At 40.8% G+C, this 16,766-nt stretch overlaps 1 protein-coding gene across 1 annotated transcript in view; it reads right to left on the bottom strand.

Moving 5' to 3' along the window:
* MYBPC1 (myosin binding protein C1) overlaps nucleotides 1-16,766 on the bottom strand; it is a 98,645-nt gene that overhangs the window by 52,801 nt on the left and 29,078 nt on the right. Inside the window, 6 exon segments of the mRNA XM_048501523.1 lie at nucleotides 1,038-1,094; nucleotides 1,802-1,846; nucleotides 6,308-6,356; nucleotides 10,739-10,856; nucleotides 13,329-13,477; nucleotides 14,713-14,817. Coding sequence (XP_048357480.1) covers nucleotides 1,038-1,094; nucleotides 1,802-1,846; nucleotides 6,308-6,356; nucleotides 10,739-10,856; nucleotides 13,329-13,477; nucleotides 14,713-14,817 — 523 coding nt within the window.

The following is a 16,766-nucleotide window of genomic DNA, read 5'->3' as shown; positions in this document are numbered from 1 at the left end:
AGAGTGAGCACTGGAATGTGATAAAATGGCACTGAGAGGAAAGTTCAGGAACACTACAGAGGCATGGAAAACACAGCAGAAAAGATTTTAAAAAATTAAATATGGAAGGAAAGATGTTTTGAAAACATTTCACACGAAGGAATCATCATAAAAAGAGTTTCAGACAAAAAGTCACCAGGCTGGAAATAAAAAGTTTTCAGGCCATAAGAGGGGGAAAAAATGCCTCAAAATGTTTTAAAAGGTTTGTGTGGAAAGGGACATTGTCAAGTATGTTCATGAAATGTGCATTTCTTTACATTTAGATCCTGGACAATTGGTATAGCCCCAGTGTACCTGTGCCTTTAACAGCCAGGTGCAATTTTTTTCCCACTTTGAGTTACAAAGTAAGTTAGCACATTGTCAGAACTCAGTAAGTAAATTACTGATCATTATCTGAAGCTGGGTAAAAAGCAGGGCAGAGGAGTCTGCAGGTTTAATTTTTGTGGCCTGCACATTTTGAATACAAAGGCTGTAGGGGCAGGAGTTTGTAAGCCTCTTGAGTCTCCTTACAGGAGAAAAAGCACAGTATAAATCCAAGTCCTTCTTCTCTTCTGTGTGGGTTTTAATTAAAAAACCATTTCTCACCAGGGTCAAGTGTTTGAATTACTCTTCCTTATACAGGAAAGAAGAAAAACATCATGCAGATAGAAAATAAACACATACACACTACTGGCAACTGCCTTGACCCATGTTATGATGTAAGCAACCCAAGAATGTTCTTGAGACATTCCTGTTTTGTTGAGTCATAATAAGGGTAGCAGCCCTAAGAAAGTGTGCCATATTCTATGACCACTGTGATTTTTTCTTGACATACTGAACAGAATTCAGGATGAAGTTGCATTAAATCTCAAGTAAGTTTTGCCTCTGGGGGATTAAAGTTAGGAACATCAAATGGAAGTGCTTGCAACATTTTTGGAGGGATTAATTCTACATCTGACATTTTCCGTGTAAGAGCCTAACCATTTCCAATCCACACCTGTTCGTCACTTGGTTCTCACCTACGTTTCAGGAGACCACTAAAGTCAAGTTCTCCTGCATCCTCTTGTCCTTCACCGCTGTTGTTAATGAAAAAAAAGATCAAATCTTTGTTTAATATCCAGAGAGATAAACAACACATATTGCATATACTTTAGATGTCCTACAATGCAATACTGTATAGACACGCAGATAACATTATGCCAACACAAACTTGTGTTCCTTTTCACAGGCAACAGTCCTGCTATAACAGGCACTTGTTAAAAGTGAATACAAAGGTTTGCGTTGTTTTGAGTTACACTTTTCCAGGCAAATTTCTGCATACCCATAGAGATAAATTTGCCCACATTTGTGTTTGACATTTGTGTAACACAAATGTGAAAGGTGAGTCAGCACAAAGGATTTTGTTTTTCTTTTTTTTTTGCGTATACCAATATGCCTGCTTAAAAACAAAGGACTTGTGCTGATTCCAGTTATAAATATGAAGCAAGAGCTTGCATTGTTGCAAATGCTGCCCCGAACAATGCAGAGTCGTGTAAAATATCAGAGAAAAGCTAAGTTTCTCTTACGCTTGTCAGTTAAGAGCAAGGGTTGGCAACTGAGTGCCTAACCCCCTTTGCACGCACACAGGCGTGCATGCACGGGCACACACACACACAATGTCTTGCTCACTTTTAAGATTAGATAGAAGGGGATTTAAAATAAAATACTTCCCTTTCTAGCACATGTTGAGCAATAACAGAGTCATTGCAATATGTCTAGACAGGGCTGAACGTGTTCCACATACCTATGGATTCCCCTGGCACCTTGTTTGGCATCCGGAGAATCCAATCTTTGGGGAGAGGGGGAGGTGGTTAAGTATTACATTTCTAGTCCTCATGGTTCATAGTAAACTAAAAAAATGTGTGATGAGTGTTTGGAGCTCAGAAACGAAACACAACAGTGATAGGAAAGGTTTTTCAGGGATCAGGAAATGGAGTAACAGTAGCCTGCTCAGTAACCGCCCGGAGCCCCTCGGGGATAGGGCGGTATAAAAATCTAATAAATAAATAAATAAATAAATAATCTAATCACTATTTTTTGAACCCCACATTTAATTTCTATCTCTGTTCTGCTCCCTCCCACCATTCCTGGTCATGCAAACTTTGTCCACGCACACATCCACAACATCTTCATAAGCAGGTTATCTTAGAAGAAAAAGAAATTTTACAAAGTTACTTGGTTTCTATTATTTATTCTAAATATTTGATGATTTTGAGAAGAGAATCAGGGTTCTGTTGTTGGTATAAAAATAGGTAAGACTGGGTTCTGTACAGACCAACAATAAAAGTTACATTGGTGACAACCCTCCCATTAACTCCCTCCCAGGGCATCTGAAAGTATTCCCTTCCATTTTCCATTATGCGTAGGTAACAGTTTTCTCTTCTGAGAATGTGCACTTCTTGTGGCTAAGAGAATTTATGTACCCTAACCCAGAAGAGAGTTGTGGAACAAAAAAGAAATGGAGAAAAGTTTTAGTGGTTTCCTCTTCCTGCAGCAGAACTAAAGATCTAACTGGAAATATTTGAATGGAACAGGCTGTGAGAATTTTGAGAGGGGAAAGAAAGATCACCTGATAGGTATTCACCAGCTAGTGAGTGCGAACTGCAAAGTGTGATGGTGAATACTGACCTAAAGGGTTCAGATACTCAAAGGAGGGTGTTTTTTTTTGATAGCACTGATAGTACAATATGACTGATGAATATCAATATATTAGAAAGTACAGTGGTAATCTCAAACATGTAACCACAGTGTTTAAAAACAATTACATTGCTATATTTAGAGTGTTTTCATTTCTTTTAAAATATAAAATAGGGTAATTGAAATCCATTGCTGGTAGAGAACAATTTCAGAACACTACCATTGCTCTCTCGCTGATCTAGCCTGCCTATTTGACTCGCTAATGTGATCAACTCACAATGATATGCCAGGTTTGAATACAGGCTTAATGAGGAACAGCTATTGCCTCAACCACTGCTGCAAAAATAGGTGGGAATAGCAAGCTTTCTTTTCCTCTGTGGTGCCAAAGGGATTAGATGGAACAACTTGAGGCTGATGCAATTGGCCTATGCTGGAAAACAGACCTCACAAATTCAAGTGAATGGGTAGGGGGTTTCCAGAATATTTCTCTGTCAACTCCCCTGCGGAGTCCTTTCCAACATCAACCTGTTGGACCGCTCCCAAACTTACCACTACTGGTTTCCAGAATTCAGCAGCAATCCTACAGTATCTCATGTTCACATCAAAATATCTGATATCCATTGCAATAACACAAGGGCTCTTTTCATAATTGTTCATGCTGGGGGCATGCCAATGTCTCAAACCAAGAGCCACAATCTTCCCAAGAAGCACAGTCACCATGTTTTCTGTAAGTGCCAATGGATGGATTTTGCAGACACATATAGCCTCTGCACAGACTACACAAAGCTCTGTGTTTAGGTGCCCAGCAGTTGAAACTCCATGCCTTGTCCCTTTCAGACAACATGGACAACATACATATTAAGTGGATCTATACCTGGTTCCCCAATCTTTTTGAACTTGCTGGCACCTTTGGAATTTTGAGAGGGGATGGTAGGCATTACCCAACTTCTGTGGGAGATGAAGTCAAAGCCAAAATTGTTGCCACAGGAGACGGAGCCACCTCTTCTATCACTTTGCAGATGATTCACAGAAGAGGAATTAAAAAGAAATGAAGGACACCCCAGGGGAAAGAATAGAAAGAGAAAGGAGAGCCTGAAGAGGGGATGGAACCACAAACCTGAGTGTTTATCAGTCCTCCTGATCCTCCAGTTACTGTAGTTTCTATTGCAGATGTAGAAAACCCTTTAATTTGTATGGGAACATCCAATAAGTCCTGCCTCACAATGGCCCTTCCCATGATCTGAAAAGCTTGGTGGGCTTCAGGGGAAGTATTGGTGAGTGCTGTGTGGTTTCCGGGCTGTATGAAACCACACAGCACCCAAGTGATTCCGGCCGTGAAAGCCTTCGACAATGTATTGGTGAGTACCATGGGAACCACACCGGGGAATCTTGGTCTATATTTTGCTGCCAACCTCATAGTACTTGTGAACTGTAACCTGAAAAGGGCCAAGTGTGTTTAGCAAATCCTTGTCTCAATGTATGAGACAGTGATAGTGAAGAAGAGGAAAAGAATTTGAGGGGAAGAAAGCATACTATGTATTGTCGAAGGCTTTCACGGCCGGAATCACTGGGGTGCTGTGTGGTTTCCAGGCTGTATGGCACACAGATGCAGGCTAAACGTCAGGAGAGAATGCTGCTAGAACATGGCCATACAGCCCGGAAACCACACAGCACCCCAAAGCATACTATGTTGTGCTACATTGTGAAATTGTAGAATTGGTAGGGAAAATATACTATGATGGCATGGAATGGCAAAAACAATTGACATTACAAGGCACCCCTCACTATCAAGCTCAGAGAATTTTGCTTTGGACTTCTTTTTGTCTGCAAACTATTCTGTGCCATGCAGACGGAATGCATAAAGAGGTTATGATGGGATCAGTGGTGGGATTCGCACCACTTCGGCAGAACCGGTTGTTAAAATGGTGCTTGTAAATAAACAGTTGTTTAATTACTTGAATTCCACCACTGGAATCGGTTGTTAAATTATTTGAATTCCACCACTGGATGGGATACCAAAGTACCAGCACTGGATATATATTTTTAAACTAAAAATCTGTTCATGGGTCGGAAGCGACTTGATGGCACTTAACACACACACATATCCAGATGACAGCTTTCTGTGCCGGGTGTTGAAGTTCATTGTGATAGTAAATGTTTTGAAGAAAGAATACCTATATAATATCTGCACCCCAGTCTGACAACTTGTATGAATCGGCACACACAGTGATTTCTCACCAACCCAGATTGAGTTGCATTCGGAAGCTAAAAATTGTGCCCTAAATATTTTGCTTGTAGATGCTCTGCTTTGGAAATGAATGGGGAGGCTCAGTGAGAATAAAAGGCCCTGGAGCAATGCTCCTTTCCCCTGCATTTAGAACTGTCTGAACATGCACTTAGGACTATAACAATGTTACAATACATGTCCAAAAATGCAGTCAATGAAGTGAATGTCTGAAAATAGATATCTATTTTCCCACTTGTCAGATACACATCCCTGAATGCTGATAATCACATTTAGGTTATTGTCAACCTTCATTGGTATAGCTCTTAGTTCTCAGACATTTATAACAGTTGTCTGGGATTCTCGATTTTCACAGTCACCCAATTTTGCCTCTTGCTGTGCCTTTCACACATTATAATTGTGCTTAACATTTCCCTGTAGGGGTATTGTTGTTATCACGATTTGCATATAGCAGATCACTTAGTAGATTTGGGTGATTTTCCCTGTCACCACAAACTTTTCTACTACATATTTGGAATGGGATGAACTAGTGAACTGCTAAACGTAAAATAACTCACCTTGTAGGAAACAGCTGCCATATAGAATAATTAAAAACAGCCTCTTTTCAGCAACCATAAGCTTGGAGCTATTAGTATGTTTCTGTGGATGGAAGGATTTGCACTCATGGAATATAACCTTTTTGCCTTGTTCTTCTCACTGTGGCCCCAAATCCCCCCCCCCCCCCCAATTGCTGCATTTCAGGGGAGGGACATTATGGGCTGCAGCAGGAGGGGAAGGTACAAAATCATACTCTGTAAGCTGAACCTTTTCCATCTGCAGAATTACTCTGGTGATGGATCCAAGTTACTATATGCATAATAGACCTAAATTACAAAGGGCTTTTCCACATTCTCAATTTCCTCGCCTGTAAGTGCCTGTTTCTTGGGGGGGATTCAGTTCTGCGTGTGTTTTGCTCCCTCTAGTGGTTGATTTGGTATCAAACAAATGTATTTGCAACATAAAGACCAGCAGTTTAAATTTGCAGGGAGATGTGCTGGATATAAACTTGTTTGACATCGAATTGACCACTAGAAAGAGCAAAACACATGCAGAACTGAACCTCCCACCCTGAAGAAACAGGAACCTAGAAGCAAGGAAACAGAATGTGGAAAAGCTCAGAAGTGAGTGGTAATGAGTGGTTGTTATCACAAAATCCTCCTTTATAACTAATAATCTGTTGTGAAATTTTTACAATATCTGATGACTTGCTACAATATCTTATTATTACTTAGGTTTAGCTGCCATGTTTGCTTTTGAGATAGCACAGGATTTCGGGATCTCTCAGCATTTACTGCTCCGGAACTTTCAAAGACTGCGACTGAAAATTACCTTCTTTTGAATGCAGATCGGATATCGATTGATGGGGCAGATGACGTTTCTACAACAGAAAAGAAAGACTTTAGGATTGTGATAAGAAGTCCTCTGGTCCAAAAGCCAGGAGCGAGGCTCAAAATAAGAATTCAGGTTTTGGTCTCTGAATCTGACTCATAACATAGTGCTAACTTTCACCAAGTGAAAATTAGCCATGTAATCAGATAAAGCAATTTACTCCTATGGAAGGTTTATGCATGCAGACAGCCTGGCTCCTTGCCTGCATGCTACTGAATGCACATAGACTTTGAGGATTGTCCGGTTAATTGGCAGTCAACTGCTGGACATTCCGTTAATTGTGTTCTGCCTCCCCAACTGAATAATGAGAACTCTGACCTTGGTAATTTGGTAGGCTTGTTTTGCAAGAATGAACATATATTGGGTTAGCTGCCAGACTTCTGCAGGACTAGGATATTTGGGAAGCTTGATTAGATGCGTCTGGCAGCTGAAGCCAGAGTCAGGTGATCAGACTACACAGCTTTTTGAGGGACAGACAAGGTCCTTTGTTGTTAAACCATTTCTTTTTCTTCTCTCTTTCAGCTCACTGCCATAAATAAAAGATCTTCGCGGGTACTGAATCTCGTGGGTGACAGTGAGACTGTATTCTTTAAACATAGTTGATATGGATTAAGTCTCAGTCTTAGAACTACAGTGGCAATACCAAATATTGTTATAAAATTCACTCCGTTGATGTTTCATCTAGGGTGGCCAATGTAAGCTTGGGAAATTTCTAGAAATTTTGGATTGTGCCTGGGAGGGCAGAATGAAATAAAGGGAGGAAGGGCACGGAGCAAATGATGCCATAGAAAGCACCCTCTGAAGTTGCCTTTTCTTGGAGGGGAACTGATCTGAATTGTGTGGAGATGAGTGGTAATTCTGGGAGGACTCCAGGCCTCACCTGGAAGCTAACCACTCTAAGGCTCATTCCGCACATGCAGAATAATGCACTTTCAAACTCCTTTCAATGCTCTTTGAAGCTGTGCGGAATGGCAAAATCCACTTACAAACAGTTGTGAAAGTGGTTTCTAAACACATTATTTTGCATGTGTGGAAGGGGCCTAAACCTTAGTACTCATGTAACTGAGGCCAAGTTACTAGAAGAAATCCAATTTATTATTATTATTATTATTATTATTATTATTATTATTATTATTATTATTATTATTATTATATTAGACTTAATAAACTGCCCAACCCCCAAAGGGGGTTGTGAATCTTTGTGTTTTGATTATTCTAAGGTATCAGGTGCCTCCTGGGAGAAAGAGAGTTATTCCCGTTATTTCACCATGCAAATGCTTCTGTTTGTAGCCAAATCCCACTCTGGGTGTCATTTTATTTCAACAGTTTTGCTGAAAAGATCTAAGAGGCTTGTTTCCAACATGGTCCAGGATAATTACGGCAGAAACTTAATACACAATCTCTCTCTCATGTCAGGCCTCCTGACATGTTCATAATGGGCAAACTCCTTATTAGAATCAACAGGTGTCCTTTCTGTGACCTCTGTCATAAATGAAATCACATGGTCTTAAGCCGTCAGCAGTGCCATCTACCATAATCTTTATTCCAAATATAAACTGCAGGCTTCATCAAGCTTCTCAAATAATTTCTCAAGAAGTCAAATGTGATTCATGGACTCGATAAGTCCATTTCCAGTCCAGCTGGTTAGAGACGGTATGTCTATACTATAAACATATATCACTTTTGTGCAACTTTAATCATCAAGGATTCTCCCAAACGAATTTGGCAATTGTAGTCCAGTGAGTGAGCTAAGAATATTCCCCTCTCCTGTCACAGATTTTTTGCCTGGTACCTACCTGCTCTCTTTTAAAGGCCAGGTCTAAACGTTTATTTTTTTAAAATCCAGGCTTTTAATTAAGGGATGGTTTTGCTTCTAGCCTAAACACTGCTTTATGAGATTCTTTTAAAGCTGTTTTAGCAGCTTGATGATCCAGTTGGTTCCACGCTCATCGGGACATAGGGGCTAAGTAAACTTAGAGGCCACACTCAGTATTTTGATGGTAGATCATCAAGGAAGACTAAGGTTACTGTGTGGAAGAAGACAATGCCAACTTTGCTTATGTCTTGCTTTCAATAGCACATGATTGGGGCTGCCATGAGCTGGTTGAGACTAAATGGCAAGTTCTCCTTTTAAGATGTGTTATGCTGGTGCAGGGTTTTTAATTGTTAACGACTTTTATGATAGTTTATGTTTTATATTTTACTTTGTAAGCCACCTTAAGGAAGGTCTCTGAGTAGGCAGCATAGAAATGTTCTAATTCAATAAAAGAAGGAAGGAATCATTGCTAAACAGCTGAATCTCTGTTTCACAAACCTTTAACCCCCTAATCTGTGCCTACTGCCTCATCTTTTCTAAGTGATCTTGCCTTTAGGAGTTCTCATTTTTAACTTAATTACTGTGCAGTGCCTAATATTTGACATACCTTTTCAATAACTAACATCACTAATGTAGATGTGCCCTAATACAAATTGGTCTGTGTGGCCTGTGCTATACTGGTCTCTAATATCAACAGCAATGTGCTCTCTGACATTGCCAACTCAGTAACCACAGGCTACGTAATGACACTTTCTAATCACACTTCACAGACTGGAGATAACTATCAGATGTGAAATCAAATAAGACTCAAACTCACAGCCTCTGGGAATACTGCCAATTGTTTAAACCTTGGGCCTCATGTCTCCTGCTGGGTGTCATTATGTACAGTAGAACTATTCCATATCTGGATAGCTCAGAGGTGACTGTTACGTGTGTGCAGTGGAGACAAAGGTGTAAAAACCCAGGCATCCAGGAGTTACCAGCTTCTAAAGGAAGCCTATGATCATCGAAATCTGCCCACGTTTTTTTGGGAGGTCCTTCTCTTTGAGCCTTCACTATCAAAATACACACAGGATAATCTTTTCAACAGTGGTGCTGCTGACACACTGAAATTCCCAAAGGAAGTTTCCCTCACACTTCTCTGTGCAAATTTTTAGTACGTTTTAGGGCATCCCCTGATGGTCCAGTTAAGGTTACCCCCTTTGGGTTGGGAAAGATGTGGAGATTTGGGGGAGGGGTGCTTGGGGAGGGCAGACTTTGGGGGAGGGAAGGGACCTCAACAAAATATAATGTCATAGAATCCATTTGCCATTTTCTCCAGGGGAACTGATCTAGATCATCTGGAGATCAACTGTAATGGTAGGAGATCTCCAGACACTACCTGGAGGTTGACAACTCTAGACGCAGTATATTCATTTTCTCCTGATGTTTCTAATTTTGTTGCTGTTATCTTCTGAAAGCCTATCACTTTGTATACTGCATTTATTCTTCTTTTAGCTTGCTACTTCCCTTGTTTCTTGTTACTTCCTGTCCCTGTTTCTTTCTGAACTCAGATTCCCCAGATGCACCATAGTTTGAATGCAGAAATGGTTTTCAAGGCTATGTACAGATACACCTGCAAACAAGTATACTGTTCATTTTGATGTGGGGGCATTTTGCTTGTGTATCTGCTCACTGTTTATTTGGCACTTAATTTTTTAAAATTTAAATCCTTTTAAAACTGCTGAGGGGAAGTGAGGGTGAGGGAGCTCACTTTGAGACAAGGTCCAGCCAATCAATGTTACACATAGTCCTGCTCTGAGAAGAGGTAAGGTAGTTGCAGAACTGACCTGCTGGTCAGTCAGTAACCGCTAAACAAGCATGACTACAAACCAGGAGGAAAAGTTTTTCTTGAGTGTGATGCAGGGAGAATGGTTGCAGACAGTCAAAAATTGAGAGCAGCTTCATGGCTAGGACTGTGCATGTCAATACACAGTCAGAGGCTATCATTTCTAGCTAGGCTTCCTGAAGGGAAAGGAACAGAAGGAGCAGAGCTGCCCACACTAACAAAAACTATATCCGTCCTCTCAGTGGGAGGTTTGAATCCCTCCTTCCACCCTGGCTGTTCCAAAATCTTGTTCGCTCCTAAGTTTTGAAAAAATTGAACATGTAAAAACATATCAGAAACAGGCATAGATATTGGCCTGATGAGTTTAAAAAATAGTATGGTTCTATTCTAATCTGTGACACAAAGTCGTAAGCTGCAGTACTTCAGTCAAAGGTCTGCTCATAACCTGAGTTCTATCTGATATAAGTCAATTTCAGGTAGCCAGCTCAAGGTTGACTCAGCCTTTCATCTTTCCGAGGTTGGTAAAGTGAGTACCCATTTGTTGGGAGTAAAGCGTAGAAGATTGGAGAAGGCAGTGGCAAACTGCACTATAAACATAATTTACCCAGTAAATTTCATGATGTGATGTTATCCTGTGTCTCAGTAATGACCTGGTGCTTGCAGAGAAGTCTAACTATCTTTAGGGGAAAGGTTTTTCTTAAGGAGTATGAATAAAAGGAATTCTTACCATGGACTTCCAGATCAAATGAGCAGGTATCAACCTTATCCTTATAAGTTACTTCACACCTATAATTTCCTCCATAGTTTTCCTTAGCTTTAATTATGTGCATCTCAAATGTATAAATCTGAAATTCAAAGAAGGTGCGGTTATTAATTTAATTTGGCCAAATAGTCACCTTCAGAAAACACTCACCTATATACATGTACAAATACAATACCCTGTATAAATTTGGTAGGATATGCCATGAAACCCATGGTGAATGAGAATCAGAGCCCTGATGGAGCCATTTTTGATTCCTTGCATCTATGTGTTTCTATCCAATGCAGAGTTACACCTTTGTAAGTCCACTGAAGTGAATAAACCTATAAGGGTACAACTCTGCTTAGAATAGCACTGTTAATGACTTCATGAAGATGTCGGCATGCACTGTTAATGTTGTCATACATTGTAAGAAGAATGGTTCAGTCCTGCGGTCTGAGTAAACAGAATCCTCTTGGGCTGCCAATTCCAAACTTGGAAATTTCTGACTGGGGGGCGCAGACCTTGGGGTTGTGGAGTTTGGTTACTGGAGATAGCTCAATAGAGATGTGCCATAAAGGTCTCCCTTCAAAGCATCCATTTTCTCCAAGGGAGCTGACCTCTTCCCCCAACTGGAGGCTGGCAACCATAAATCCTACTCAGAAGCTGGGTACACTTCTGGTGCATACATGAAACAGGCTTTTAAAATTATGAGTGATGTGGGGGAATTAGAGGGAATTTTCCTGTAGGTTGGGGACAAACAAAAGGAAGTGGTTAACACAGTCAGTTTGGAAATTGGCTATTACAAGATGTAGCAATGGCCACTTGCTTTAGATGGCTTTTTTAAAAAGGACTGGATGCATTCAAAAAATATAATTCTTTCAATAACTATTGACCACAGTAGCTATTTAGAATCTCTATTACTAGAAGCACTGTTCTTCTGAATGCCAGATGCTGAAGACCAAAGAATAACTATCACCTTTGTTCCCTTTTGTGTACTGCCAAAGATATCATATTGATGATCACTTTTGAGACCAGAATGTAGGACTAGGTAGAACAGATATGTCCATAATTTGTTTTACATTTGTACTGTGGAACCAAATAATGAATGAAAATAAATGAAATAAATGAAAGCTATCAGATGGAATGAGGTGGTACTTATGGTCCCTGGGGCATTATAATATGAGGACAAGTGCAAATGTCCTATCTCCAGGAACCTTTGAGAGTATCCAACTGTGGATGGGCTTTGTAAAGTAGGACTTTCCTGCTGCTTCTCCCACTGCAGTTTACAGAACTTCCCAAATGTTGCTCCTCAGGGAGTCAGCACTAGGCTAAAGTAAAAGGGGGGAATCAATGGAAATCACTGTCTCAACTTCCAAAGACTAAATGTCATTAAGTCTTTGGAACTACATAGTTGGACACATGTGTCTATTCCAGGGATTTGCAACCTGTGGCTCTCCAGATGTTCATGGACTACAATTCCCATCAGCCCCTGCCAGCATGGCCAAATGGACATCTGGAGAGCCACAAATTGTAGTCCATGAACATCTGGAGAGCCACAGATTATGCATATAGGATACAGTGCCCATCTCCAAGAATAACAAATGCAGGTGATTCCTCATAGCATAAATATCTTTAGGACATTATAACATTGTTTATAATGTCTTTAGGGTATCATAAAAAGATCCATTTTGGCATTTTGTGTTTCCATAGCGCAGGAGAACACAAGCTTTACCAGCCAAAATGGATCTTTTCTCCTGCCTGCTGCATGCTCTTGTCAGTTTCACAATTGTGCCCACCATGTTGTGCGCTGCAGCAGATTCTCTGTGAAGATTCCCCATGGAGATTTCCTCTGCTTGAAGCTCATCCATGTGCGATTTTGCTGTAAAAAGTAGATGAATAAAGTTTGTGTTGCCTAGCCATCTGGTGCACGTGTTGTTTTTCCTTTTTTGTTTTGAGGGGGACGTCTGCAAAGGTATGGCAACACATTAGAGAAGCTGCAATATGTACATATTTGTATCGCCATAGCTTTGCAGACATACCCCTCAAAACAAAAACAAAAAGGAAAAAAATACATGCATGGGATCACTAGGCAATAAAAACTTTATTCATCTCTTTTTACAGCGAAATCGCATGCAGATGAACTGCAAGCGGAGTAAACCTCCATGGGAAATCTCTCACCTGTCATCCATTTGCCTTACATCTCATACACACTACCAAGAAAAGAATAAAATAAAAGGAGAAATAAATACAGTGAGAAGAGGGGGGGGCACTGCCAGAAGAGGAATAAAACAGGCTAAAGTAATTTTGGGGAAGAGAGCTGTGCGAAGTTATTCCTCAAAATGCTTTTTATAATGTCCTCAAGATGTTATATTTATGCTGTGCAGAATCCACCACAGTGCTTCCAAGTTCTTATCAGGTTGTGCCAGCCTAGGCTGTCCTTACTCAGGAAATAATGTGGGACCTGATCTAGAATTAACTAGATCTCATGTCTTTTGTCTGAGAGTGTGGTAGTTTAAAAATTACAAAAAATAAAAATGGTGAGTTCTGCCACATTAAAAAGGGGATCCAGATGTACCTTGGTTAGGCGGTCGAATGTCTCCTTTAGCTGAAGGTGCTTCCCTGCTTTGCTTGCCAGGTCCATCCATTTCCCTTTGAACCACTTAGCATTTGGCTTCCGGAGAAGATCTTGTGCTTCTACTTTGGCTGTGAATGTAATATTTTGCCCTAAAAAAAATAAAATGCTAGTTAACATTTGGCTAACTATTGCACTTGCATTAATTCATAGCAATATGTTTGAGTAACTGTCTGTGAAAGGTCAAGAAGGGACAATAATATATCAATGATTATTGTAAACATTAGCTGAGTACACTTACTGTGTTGAGCACCATCCAGTTCAGTGCAATAGCTTTATTAACAAGGTCCCGGAATTAATTCTTTCAGCAAACATTATCACCCCTGTCCATCTAGGAACCCGATCTGCTTGAATACATACTTCTGTGTGCAAGTGCATTCTTAATAACACTGAGGCAATAGGCAACATTCAAGGATGGAACCCCAGCCACATAGCTGATTGCCCCCAGCTGCTACCACCACCACTCCAGAGTGTCTTCAGCAGTGGCAGTGGTTTCAGGGCAGTGATCAGCTCTAGAACACTGTTCTCCACAAGCGGCTACAGGTAATATGCACATTCCACCATTCAACAGGTGATTAAACTGCCTGAGACTCATGCAGCACAATCAACTGTAGGGCAGTTGGAGGATCCCATCTTACAGCAGTTGACTGTACTCCCTGATTTTTTTAAAATTTAAACATTTACCATAATTTAAATGTGCATTTGCCATAATTTAAATGTGCAGTTTGAGACAGCCAGTAAATTTTAAAAAACCTAAATTAATCCAAAGCTGTCCTAAACAAAACTGTCTTCAACTGCCTCCAAAAGATTGAGAATGAGAGAGCCAGGAGCCCCTCCCTGAGAAGGTAGTTCCAGAATTGTGGGGCTGCCATTGAAAAAGCTGTCTCTCGTGTGCCCACCAGGTTAGCTTCTTTGATTGATGTAACGCTCTGGAGGCCCTCTCTCTGTGATCTTAATTCCTTGTCAATCAAATACCCCAGTCCCAAGCTATATATGGCTTTAAAGGACAAAGCCAACACCTTGAATTAGGCTCATGAGCAGATCAGGAGCCCGTGTGATTGCTTTAATGTCTGAGACACAGGCTCCCAGGACCTGGTCATGACCAGAAACCTAGGGGCAGCATTTTCTTCTTTTGCCCACCTAATACACAGTCAAGAGGGATTTACTTTCTAAACAGGGTTCCATGTGCAGCCTTGGCTGATACTGCATATTGCTGACAAAGGCTGATGGGCCCTGCTTTAGAAGGACCTGGAGTCTGTGTCTCAGTTCACAATTCACAAGACTTTCGGACCTCATAAGGTTTAGAGATAATTGTTCTCGCACTTACCAACACTAATGGACCCACTCTTGGGCTTTTCAATGAATAAAACAGTTTTTTGAGAAATGTCAGGCTTGTCTCCTTCTTCTGGCATCCCATCTCCCATAGACCATACTAATATGAAGAAAGAGGGGAAAATATCACTTATCAGAACAAACCGTTCAGGCAACACTTACCTGAGTTCTTTATTTTAATCCTAATGTGTTGTTTCTTTATACTTCTTCAAGGGTAGACACATTCTCCATAACCTTTGGATGAGATGGGCCCAAAATTTCTTACAGAATCTACATTTGTGGACAGCACAGGTTCTTCTTTGGTAACTGAAACAGTAACGTTTGTCTGGACAGTTTTTGGGCCCATTTTCATCTTGAAGTATATAACTGTCTAACAGTGAATTATTTTCAATCCAAGTTTGAATGGATTTTCCCTCAGATTTTTTGTCCTCTCCCTCCCCAACTGTGAAACATCCTTAGATCAATAATCTGGTACTATCGGGGCCCTGTAAATGCCTGAGGAAAGTCTGGTAAATGTCTCCCCATTAATTGCAGTGAAACAGGAGGATCTGCACACATGCAGATGAGTTCTCTGCACTAAAACAAATTGCTATCAATGTTCAATCAAGATGTCTATAGTATACCTACCTCTGGATCAGACAGTAGAACAGTTCCTGGATGTGTAGCCAAACTACACATAACCTGGGAGATCCATCATAAGGATTCCTCATTTTTAAATGACTATACACTGCCCTGGGAAACCTGACAGAAGCTATAATGCTAGAGGGTACATGCGCCCAGCATTTTTCCCTCTGCCATTTTCCCAGTACAAATTGCTCCCGACAACAGCTAAGAGTCCCACGGGGGAAAAGAACAAAAGCACCCGGGATTTGGGCAAATAAGCAGTTGGGGGGAGAGGTTACATTGGGGAAATGGCACAGGAAAAGGCTTACGTTCTCAGCACTACAGTGTCATTCACATTCAGGCAGCTCCACGGCTACTCATCTCTTTAAAAACAGTGGATAATCCTAATCTCCTGGAATATGTTCAATGAATACATAAAGTATTTTTTTAAAAAACACAGAAATTGGGCTAGACAATTCCAAATTCTTTCTCAGCTTTATCTTAGGGTCATATTAGATATTGCAGTTTTCCTTGGGTTTTGTCTGGGTTTCCCCATCAGATTTTCAGTGAGTCATAACACAGCTGTGAGCTCCTTACAGGGAATGTAATGGTCAAGTGTGCAGAGGCCCAGTTCGAATGGCTACTGTGGAGCTCAGGGATATGCAGCTAAAGCTTCTGTCATCCTTTTTCTAAACTGAAAAGACCCCTGAGTGATGTTTGCTCAATGGGATGGCCAGTATATGAGCTTACCAATACATGAGCAGCTCCCCCAAACAGCCCCTTTCAGATGAGGAAAATGGTGCAGCGGAGAAGACAAGTGCCTCCTCCCTGTATGACACAATGTGGAACCCAAATCAGACCATCATCTGCTTGGGAACTGATTTACAAGAAGGGAATTCGCAGTTGACACATGACTGACTCAAGTAAAGTCAAGCCAGGAAGCTCAGCTAGAGCTTGTGGAAAAGTTTAACAAGTAGCTGCTTATATGTAAACACATGTACACTCACAAATACATGCATATAAAATCATAATCCAGATATGATATACTGGAAGATACTGTCAATGATGCTGCACAGTAGTATGATCCCCCTTAATAGAAAATGGATTTAACAGACATGAATCACAACAATTAGTCTGGATTGTATGAGTCCATTTCTGAAAGAAGTATGGATGGATCCGAAGAACCATGAATGGAAGAAATATAATTGCTCACGGTGTTCTGCAAATGCTGGCATAGGAGTTTTTGCAAGAATTTAAGCAACACTGTGATAGGTATGTGCCATATCAGTTCCTGTAGGGGTTGCCAACATCCAGGTAGGACCTGGAATTTTCCGGGAACTGATTTCTAGACTACAGAGATCAGCTCTCCTGGAAGAAACAGCAAATTCAGCTCCTGCCCCTCCCCAAATTCTGCCTTTCCCAGGCTGCACTCCCAAACCTCCAGGA

This window comes from Sphaerodactylus townsendi, linkage group LG06, assembly GCF_021028975.2.
Source record: "Sphaerodactylus townsendi isolate TG3544 linkage group LG06, MPM_Stown_v2.3, whole genome shotgun sequence".
NCBI lineage: Eukaryota > Metazoa > Chordata > Lepidosauria > Squamata > Sphaerodactylidae > Sphaerodactylus > Sphaerodactylus townsendi.
This window is presented reverse-complemented; position numbering and strand designations above follow the sequence as displayed.